Source organism: Nycticebus coucang, chromosome 10, assembly GCF_027406575.1.
Source record: "Nycticebus coucang isolate mNycCou1 chromosome 10, mNycCou1.pri, whole genome shotgun sequence".
NCBI classification, from domain to species: Eukaryota; Metazoa; Chordata; class Mammalia; order Primates; family Lorisidae; genus Nycticebus; species Nycticebus coucang.
Window position 1 is genome coordinate 117,183,318 of NC_069789.1, and position 10,308 is coordinate 117,193,625.

The 10,308-nt window shown below is 42.1% G+C and overlaps 1 protein-coding gene across 3 annotated transcripts in view; it reads left to right on the plus strand.

Moving 5' to 3' along the window:
• LOC128595779 (sulfotransferase 2A1-like) overlaps positions 1 to 10,014 on the plus strand; it is a 54,365-nt gene extending 44,351 nt beyond the window's left edge. For all 3 annotated transcript variants that reach the window (XM_053604748.1, XM_053604750.1, XM_053604749.1), the window contains exons 4-7: positions 2,541 to 2,667; positions 3,857 to 3,951; positions 5,921 to 6,098; positions 9,221 to 10,014. In XM_053604748.1, the coding sequence (XP_053460723.1) occupies positions 2,541 to 2,667; positions 3,857 to 3,951; positions 5,921 to 6,098; positions 9,221 to 9,333 (513 nt within the window). In that variant the 3' untranslated portion in view covers positions 9,334 to 10,014. The remainder of the gene's footprint in view (positions 1 to 2,540; positions 2,668 to 3,856; positions 3,952 to 5,920; positions 6,099 to 9,220) is intronic.
• Positions 10,015 to 10,308: the final 294 nt, after the last annotated feature.

Here is a 10,308-nt window from a genome sequence, read left to right on the forward strand (position 1 = left end):
GATCCCCTGAGGGCCAGGTGCGTCTTAGTTTCAGTAAAGCGGACCTCTGGGTCAGCCCTGCCCTGGGAGTTTCCCTGGTATGCAAGTTGGAGTTGCCTCAGGGAAATCCTATACTCAGAGTCTCTGGTTGCCCAGGGAGACAGGGGGTGTGGCTTCAGAATATTTGGTAGTGAGCTGTATTGCTAGCAAAAGAGGGCTGCTGTTTTATGGCTCAGGCAACCGCTGCTCCAGTGTAGCTCCCTTCCAGTCAATCGTCCTCTCTCCGCTCCCATACCCCAGAGTCTTCACCGACAGGCTGCAGCCCAGCACTGTCTACACCCCTCGAGCAATTGCCCAAGAGTCTGGACCCCTGGGGGACAGGCCTCCAGATCTTGGAGTGAGCGCGGGGAGTGCTGGGAGCCTGGGGTTGCAGGCAGAGAACACACACAGCTTTACACAGTTTTATGCCTGGCTGTGTTGTCACCAAAAGACGGCTGTCACACTGTGCCTCAGGGAACTGCCACTCCGGTGCGATCCCCTCTCTGCCAACCGGGACTGGCCTCCAGACCTCAGTGTGAGTGAAGGGGAGTGCTGGGAGCTCAGAATTCCAGGTAGAGCCTATATACAGTTTATACAGTTTTATGCCTGGCAGGAGGATGCCATGGCACCCTAGTAGGGGAGGTAGGTCCAGTTTTTAGAGGGTCTCTCCCATGGAGTGTAGTGGGAGGACCTTTGAACTCTGCCCAGTTGTTTGTGGGGCACTCTGAGCTGTTCTTATGGGGGAGGGGACTCCCGTCTGCTTGCTGATGGATTTTGTACCTTTTGTTTATATCTGTGGTCGCAGCTCGCCTCAGCAGGGTTGATGTGCGTTCTTCAACCTTCTCTCTTAGTGCAACTCAAATCCACCAGGTTACTTGCTGATTTTTTGTCCTTTAACTCTCCTACTGGACGGGAGCCTCTGTGGAAAGCTGGCTTCAGTCAGCCATCTTGTCTCCTCCCCCTCCAAACTTACTTTGAAGAGTGAACTGGGCAATAATGTCAGTGCAAAGCTTCCCAACCGGGGTATTTTTAAGGTGACCATAGTGATAATTAGCAATAAAGTATGCAGCGCTTATTGTAGGAGTATTTCTCAAACTTAGTTGTCAGATTCTGTATACTAGATAAGCCCCTTTTTGTTGTTCTAAGATAAATAGTAATTAGTTTAAACATACATGAAGAACGCACAAAATAAATAGCCAGCCAATTGTACCACTTGCCACTGAGAAGAAGCAAAATTGTTCATTTATATGAGAACCAGGACATTCATAAATCAATGCTGAAATCCAGGGTAATTGTCTCATGTCCTGGACAGTTTTTTTTCTTATTGTGTCTTATTGTGTGTAGCTGTCTATGTGTGTAGCTGTCTATGAAGATGAGCAGCCATATGAATGTCCCCAGTGGCTGAACAATAATCATCAGAAGGAATAATTGTTATTCAAGATTTAACATACATTGGGCCATTTTTAGAAAAACTGCTTTACTAAAAAGTATAAATTCTTAAATAGAAATAAAAAAAAGAAAGAAGGAAAGAAGGGGAAACATGCTTTCCTAGGTGTTTATTAGTTTGTAAATTCTTTAAATGTTTTCTTGCTTAAACTAAATGGAGAAACTTAGCATCATATTCTCCTCTGATAAAAATTTTACCTTGTGCAGCAGGACAATGAATTTGTCACAACATGCCTATTTACATATGTCTTATCAGTGTTTGGTAAATTCCTGTGTGGAGGAGACTAAGCACTTGGGAGAGACAAGATCTAGAATAATGTCACAAAGAGAGTGGGGGCAGAATCCAAAGGAAAATTAGATGTTCAAATGCCAAGTAATCTTCCTTGTGTGTGTGTGAGTATGCGTGTGTGTGTAGTGATCTTAAGTATTAGCTTGATGAGTATTTGTATGTGTACACACTGGGTAACCTTCATTTAGATCCTAATTTAGAAGCTTTGAACACCCTCATGCCCCTTTTCAGTCAATGCCCACACAAAGAGGTAAATACTGCCCTGACTTAGAACCATGCCTTAATTTTGTTTGCTCTTGAACTTCATCCAAATAGAGTCATGCCGTATGAATTATTGGATGCCTGGCTTCTTTCACTCAATGTGATGTCTGTGAGATTCATCCATGGTCTTGGGATGTACATATGAATATACATTTCTATATATCTATGATGCACCATAACATAGTAATCCATTTTCCTGCTAGTGATCTTTAACCTATCTACACAAATATAATACCACTCACATTTTGAAACCCTCCGGTTGCTTCCTATTGTGAGTAGACTAATATACCCAAGAGAGAGGGACAATGCTTTCCTCTTCCATTGCTATGTTCCTGGAACAATGACTAAGTCATAGGAATTTTAAAATTTACATTTGATTTAGAATGCAGTAAGTAATTTATTAGCAGACTCCATTGATGTTCAATAGACATTTTCTAAGAATTGGCTTTTCCTGCATTTTTATGAAGATTTTAAAAAGTGGTAAATAAATATATTGATTTTTCATTCTTCTATTTTCCCCTTTAAGTTGATTTATGTCATCAGAAATCCCAAGGATGTTATTGTATCTGGCTATTTCTTCTGGAATTCTGTGAATTTAACCAAGAAACCAAATTCAGTGAAACAATTTCTTGAATGGTTCCTGGAAGGAAATGGTGAGTGTGCTGGAAAATATTGACGTTAGGAGGCGTGAAGAGTCTGTTCTCAGATCTCACCTGCCTCCCACCTTGTACCTACATCTCACCAGCCCAGGGATAGAAGGCTCTGTCACCTCTGAAACCCAAATCTGCAGTTCCCCTGCTCGGTGCCTGTAGCTCAAGTGGCTAAGGCGCCAGCCACATACCCCAGAGTGGCAGGTTTGAATCCATTCCAGGCCTGCCAAACAACGACAACTACAACCAAAAAATAGCTGGGTGTTGTGGTGGGCGCCTGTAGTCCCAGCTACTTGGGAAGCAGAGGCAAGAGAATGGCTTAAGCCCAGGAGTTGGAGGTTGCTGTGAGCTGTGACACTACAGCACTCTACCCAGACTGACAGTTTGAGGCTCTGTCTCAAAAAAAAAAAAAAAAAAAAAGAAAAGAAAGAAAGCAAGCAAGCAAAATTACAACAAATTGTAATCATGGACGTGAGGTAAAGATGTTAAGAAAGGCTTCCTTATCACAATGGATTCAACCAGCTCTAATCAGCCCCTCAGCTTGTCCCTAATAACCGCCCCTGCTATTTTCTGACTCTAATATCTCAGGTATTAACACAGATTACCATATCCTTATCCCGTCTCCTAATTTGTGACTTTCTGAAAGTCAGCTTTTCATAGGTTTCACAGACAACACAATCCTGACCTTTTAACCTTCTACCATTGTTTTTCAGAAAATGCCTCTTTTCAAAACTCCCTTAAGCCTCTGTTTCTAACAGTCTCAAAAAGGTTTGCATGACTCTAGAATCCCTATACTTTAAGTTATGCAGAATCCCTGGACTTTCTCAAGCACTTGCAATTTGGCCATTTTTCTTAAAACTGGATGCTGAGTCCCCTGTCACAGCTGTAATCTTTCTCTGGAGCTCTAGCAGCCTGGAGTGAGCCATGGATGCCTCAAATTCAACCTGTGTGAGATTGAGAGCATCTCTCCTCACTCCCCAAACTGTTTCTACTACACGTTGATCTCACCAGATTAGTACATCCACCCTCCCTTCACCCAAGGTTTGGCAAATATGTGAGATGATGAATATGTTAATGCGCTCCATTTTATCACTGCCAATGTAAAATTTTGTCAATTATTTCCTACTACAGGTAGGAGGAAAGTGGTCCTAACAGATTGGGTTAACCTGTCTCTCTGCCTCACCCCATGCAGTGCCATATGGGTCATGGTTTGACCACGTTCGTGGCTGGGTGTCCATGAGAGAGAGAGAGAACTTCCTGATGCTGAGTTATGAAGAGCTGAAATGGGTAACTGTCATTTTCGTAGTCAGTGCACACCCTCTCACCACCACCTTCCCTTCCTCTGACTTCCCTCCATTTCTCTGTGTCTCCATTCCTCCTTCTCAAAATTTAGTCTTGAGAAGAGTCACTGTGAGTGGGATTAGCTCCCTGGTCTCCATTGCCCTACTTCTGGCAGGACCTTCCCAAGATTCATGCTCTTTTTCATATGTTCTTCTTTATAATATCTTAGAACATTTAAAGAGTTTTCTCACGCACTGAGGCAGAGCACCAAGGCTTGTGCATCCATTACTGATTATAGAAAGCTTTGTGGGCAGGACATATGGTGCTGCTGCTGATCCAGTGATGAAAGGGCCCTTGGGAAGGGACAGAACTGGGTCATTACAGTCAGTTCCAGAGATGTGTCCAACTGTCTGACATCTCAGCTTGACTGGTAGGAAGAGAAATGAAGGCATGAAATCGATCTGTGTAAATGTGCTGATATGCCAAGGACTGGAGGGGCTACCGAGTGACAGGAAAAGCTGTCAGGTGATGCTCAGGACCAGCGAGGGTGAGTAGGCAATTATAGAAAGAACCTGACCTATTAGTGGTACCCTGAGGAAAAGAGAAAATAACATGAACACTGGATGTTGCTTCCACCTGAGAAACATTACGTCCCATCACTTTCCTCTGTCCATGCCTCAGTGGTCTCAGAATGAATCCATTGTGATAAACAAGCCTTTCTTAGCACCTTTAATTGCCTCGTCCATGATTACAATTTGTTGTAATTTTGTTTTCAACTCACACACTAAATTTAATTTTTGCTATTTCTATGTAGTGTGTCCTCTTGTTAGACAACAACTGGGGTTTATAAAAGAAAAAAAATGGAAGCATTATGGTTCTATAATAAAAATCTATGATTCAGAGGAAACTCTTTCTGGTATAAAAAGCTCTTATCTTAGCATGACCTGCCAGGATCCTGTACCAAGTACTAATTATTGAGATAATACATGAGAAAACATTGTAAAACTCTAGGCATTATTCAAACGTGAGTTATGAGAAACATTATTGTTTGATGGCACAGCCAGAATTTGATATCAATTCCTTAAATATTTGTCAATTTCTCCCTGAACCTCTCCTTGGTTAATCCTAATCATTGTTTAGGAGCCCTTCGCAAAGTCTCCCTAGGCCCTGTCTTTTTACTGGTAAATTGTCCTAAACTCAACCATTGGAAAAATCCATCACCATCATTGTGTCTTTTACATACCTCCTGCTCTCTCTTCTTTACCTTTTTCTCTTGCTTTCTTCTAGTTGCATTACATGAACCAGCATGAAGAGTAAATGAATCAGAGGGAGAATGGAGGGGAATTGGGAAAATGAATCACACAAGAGACATAGATTGCATGAAAGATAAAGAGATGGAATGGGAAGGTCTGGCACAGCTGATGACTGCAGCCAGCACCCAATAATGTGAACAGCTTTATTTACATAGTACCTAAACAATGTTGATTATATTAACAATGTTGCAAATCAGCAAGGAAAGTGGGTGGAAATATTTTCATCTTACAAGGTTGAGGTGAAGTAACTGGATAAGTAAAAGGAGTTTTTTCATAAGCAATATTCTTGATGACATCAATCTTAGTACATGGGGTAAAGATTAATTTAGGGAGAGATGGCTAAGTGCTCTTAGGCAAAAGATAGGAAAGCATACAGAGGCTACATGACTTCTAGCATAGGGAGCAAGGAGGAAGGACTATAGTTGTTTTAGGAAGAGAGGAGAAGCAGTGGGGATTGTTCCTTGAATGCACCTCCTGGGCTGTGGGGGTTCTGCCACCTCACAGTCCACACCCCACCCTTGTATCCAGCCCCATCACTTCTCCCTTCTGTGTCTTGTTTCTCTCTTCTTCTTCCCCCTCCTCATCCTCATCCTGCTTCTCACCCTGCTTTCTCTATTGCCTTTCTCTCTCACATCCTCCCTTGTTTTTCCTTTTTTTTTTAGGACACAGAAAGAACTGTGGAGAAGATCTGTCAGTTCCTAGGTAAGAAGGTAGAGCAAGAAGAACTCAGCCTAATCGTCAAGAATAGCTCCTTCCAGGCCATGAGAGAAAACAAGATGTCCAATTACTCTCTGATGGGTGATGCTTTTTCAGTTCACAAAAACCCATTTATGAGAAAAGGTAAGAGAAAATGCTCTGGTTTCAAAATGTCCCAGAATACATGGAGGGCTTTCTTGTGCTTACAACAGGTGCTAACAGTTGAAATGAAGGAGCGTTTGGGTGTATCAACTGCAATTGCTCATCCCCCAGAGCATTTTTCCTGTCCCTTCATCAGGGGGTTTCTTATTATGGTGCTGGTGTGGATTATAGGCACTAGGACAAAGTTGATCCATCCTGGGATGGTTACCTGAGTGATGAGAAATCATTTTGATTCTCTGTCCTCTGAATTTGACACAAGAGAGTGTCCATTCCTCAAAATGTGACCAGGTTAATTAGCTCCTCCTGCCAGGCTTGCAAGCTGTGATTGACCTGAAAAAAGAGGACAGAATTGGGGTGTTCACGCAGGGGCCATAACACTGGGCATGTAGTGTAGAAAACTGTCATTAATGAAGACATATATGAAGGGCTGGGCAAAAAGGAGAGATGAGAGACTTTGCTATTAGACATTGTAAGGCCCCCTGTGATTAAAGCTTACCCATGTCCCTCTCCTTGGGCTTAAGACAAATGGAAATATTTACACTGGAGCCTATAAATGGAAAATGGAGCCTAGGAATCCATTTTCCCAAAACCCTACACTTCTAATCTATCTGGGATGGTGATCAATGGAAGAAAATAATCAAATGCTTCTAAAGCATCAAAGGACCTTGAGCAGGTCAGGGCCTCTGCTACCTCAGTTGGTCAAGAGGACAGAGACCAAGAAGGTCAGTCTTGAGCCCTAACATCTATTGGAATTGGCCCTGATGCATTTGGATGGCTGGATACACATGACCTCCTTCTCCTTTCAATTTTTTTCTTTTGATATGAGAAAATCTATCCTCTGTCCCACAATTGCATTTGGAAAGCAGGTAACATGTCGGGTTTCACAGTTTAGCAGCTAGAGAGGAATTTTGCCTTAGAATGAACCATATCTCAAGTTTTACTCATGTCTTGGTGAGACTTAGGATATATTTACTCAAGACTTAGATTTGATGCTGGAACATGGTAAGACTTTTGGGCTGATGGGACGAGGTGCAAGAATTGTACATGTGAGAAAAACATGGACATGGGGGCATGAAAAGCAGTGATACAGGTCTTAGAGCATGAGTCCTCACCCAATATGCCTGCCTTCTTAGAAGAAGAGGAAATGTGAACACACAGGTGCACACACACACAGAGAGGACAGGAAGGACAATGGATGTTCACAGGGCACCAGTTACATGTGAGATATTCTGCCCTATCATTTCTACTATATATGTTTATATTTAAAATTTATATAATTAATTTATAATTACATGTTATCCTACATCATCTATTTAATTAATATATTAGTTTATCTAATATTAATTTATATAACATATAAAATAAGATAACCATGTAATTAAGAGTAAGACTTCGACATCAAGATCTTTGACTTCAAATTCACATCCATCATTTTGTTTTTATTGCTTCTTTTTTTTTTATTTTTTTGAGACAAAGTCTCACTTTGTCATCCTTGAAAGAGTGCCATGGCATCATAGCCCACAACCACCTCAAATTCTTCGGCTCCAGCAATTCTCTTGCCTTAGCCTCCCAAGTAGCTGGGACTGCAGGAGCCCTCCACAATGCCTGGCTATTTTTAGAGACAGGGGCTTGCTCTTGCTCAGACTGGTGTCCAATTCCTGAGTTCAGGCAATCCACCCACCTTGGCTTCCCAGACTGCTGGGATTACAGGTGTGAGTCACCGCTCCTGGCCCTAACATCCATCACTTTAACCATGTCACCCTTCTAGGCATTTTTCTCCTCATCTGTTCAAATAAAGATAATATTAGTACATTTTGTAATTTTTATATTTTCTTAATGCTAAGTCTTATCCTGTTGCCCAGGCTAGAGTGCAGTGGTGCAATCATAGGTCACTAAATTTCTGGGCTCAATCTATTCTCCCACCTCGACCTCCTGAGTAACTAACTGGAAGTACACACAGATGCACCACTACCTGCAGCCTACTTTTTCTTATTTTTGGTAAAGACAGGGGTCTCCTTATGTTACCCAGGATAGCCTTGAATTCCTGGGCTTTAGCCATCCTTCCAACTTGGCCTTCCTGGTAATTGTGATGGCAGATGTGAGCCACCATGCCCCGCCTACCTTTTTTTATTCTTTTAGTCATTCTGTCAACAAATATTAATTGGGTACTTACTACATTTCTGTCCATCTTTAAAACACTAAATCTTTGATCATTAAATACAAAGGCATAACTTTCTAAAACTTATAAATTTTACATTAAGGATATATGCTATCCACACAACCACAAAAGGGAAATGCATAGAGCCCACCCTACAGGGAAGTGTTATGAAATAAACTACACCAGGATCGGGGCTTGCAGTTCTAAATGGGGTGGTGAGAGAACCTCACTGAGAAGACTGAATTGGAGCAAAGACTGGAAAAGGCAAACAGGCAGGACATAGATACATCTGGGAGAGCAGCATTACAGGGGGAAGACACGGGAAACACATGTGGTCTGAACAGTGAGGACATCTGCCATGGGTGAGGCAGAATCACAAGTCCCAATGTGATGGAGCACAGTGAACAAATGGGTCATCATAGGGGACAGAGTCAGAGAAGCCACAAAAACACAGATCCCTGGGAGCCTTACAAGTGCCTGACAGAAATGTGTCAGTATGTGGCTTCACTTGTCAATGAGTCAAGAGGGCTGCCATCTGAGTCTCCTATTCAGGAGAGCAATCCCAAGCAGAGACACTGCTTACAGTCTGTCACCATAATGCAGGTGAGAAATGATGCTGGCTTGGATTGGGGTGGTAGAAATGGGTGTTGGGAAGTGGCTTGATTCTGGGTGTGTCAGTAGATGTAGTGGGCATGACTGTGGAGGGACTGTGCATGGGAGGGGCTGGGAGAGAGCACAATGTAAGACGTCTCCTCTAGGCAGGCAGGAGTATAAACAGCTGTGCTGCCTATGCAGCACAAGGGCCCACCAATGGACCAGTGTTCATTCCACTGTATTAGTCATAAAGTCCACGGTGATGGTTGGTGGGAACACACCAAGGAGGAGACGTGTTCAAGTCTCAACACCACCCCACATCTGATCTGAGTGTCCGTTTCCTGTTTTCCAGGAGTAACTGGGGACTGGAAAAACTACTTCACAGTGGCCCAAGCTGAAGCCTTTGATAAACTATTCCAGGAGAAGATGGCAGGCCTTCCTCAGGAGTTGTTCCCCTGGGAATAATGTCTAAGATATTTCTGGATCTTATATGGATACTGCTACTTTTTCTCTTGTCCCTGTATGTGTGCCTGACTGGGGATCATTGCATAAAAAATACCATTCCATCCTGGAGCCCTGAATTAACATATCTTTGTATCTTTGAATACTCCCTTGTTAAAAATCACCTTTATACCCCTACAGATGTCACGGCACCTCAGACTGTTTAAAATGTAAAATGTTTGTTGTGTTTCAAACATATAGAGTGCTGCAGAAATAATATAAGAATTATCCAAGAGTGTGTTCAAAATTTAATATTCTTTTTTAGGTAAAATTTTGCTGTGTCACTGGGACTAGAGTGTAGTGATGTCATCATAGCTTGCTACAACCCTAAACTCCTAAGTTCAAAGAAATTCTCCTTTCTCAGCCTCCTGAGTAGCTGGCACTACAGGTGTGCACCTCTATGCCCAGATAATTATTTTTATTTTTTGTGGAGGGCAGGTCTGCTTTGACTCAGGAGGGTCTCCAGTGTAATACTCCTCAAGTAATACTCCTTCCTCAGTCTACCAGAGTTCCAGGATTACTGCTATGAGCCATGGAGCCTGCCAGAAAAAAAAAAATTGTATAAAAATAAGAAAGAGTTAGATTAATAGATTTGAGAGCAAGTAAGAATAATAACACACATAAAAAATAAAAATGTAGAATAAATTAAGGATTCTTTCCTGCCCATTGCATTCACTTCCACAATTTATTATTATTATAAATTTAGGAGCATAATTCTTGCAAGAAAACAGCCTGTGTATAACAAGAGTGATTGATTCCATCTTGAAATGAAACTACTGCAATGACCAATGGATGACACCTACATGTCACTATGTCCTTCAGCAAAGTTTTTCAACAATGCTTGCAGCATAGAAAACCCCTCATAAAGATACAGTAGACCCTCCATGGTTGACCACCTCCCTACATTGACCTCATCCATATGTCAACTTAATTTTCAAA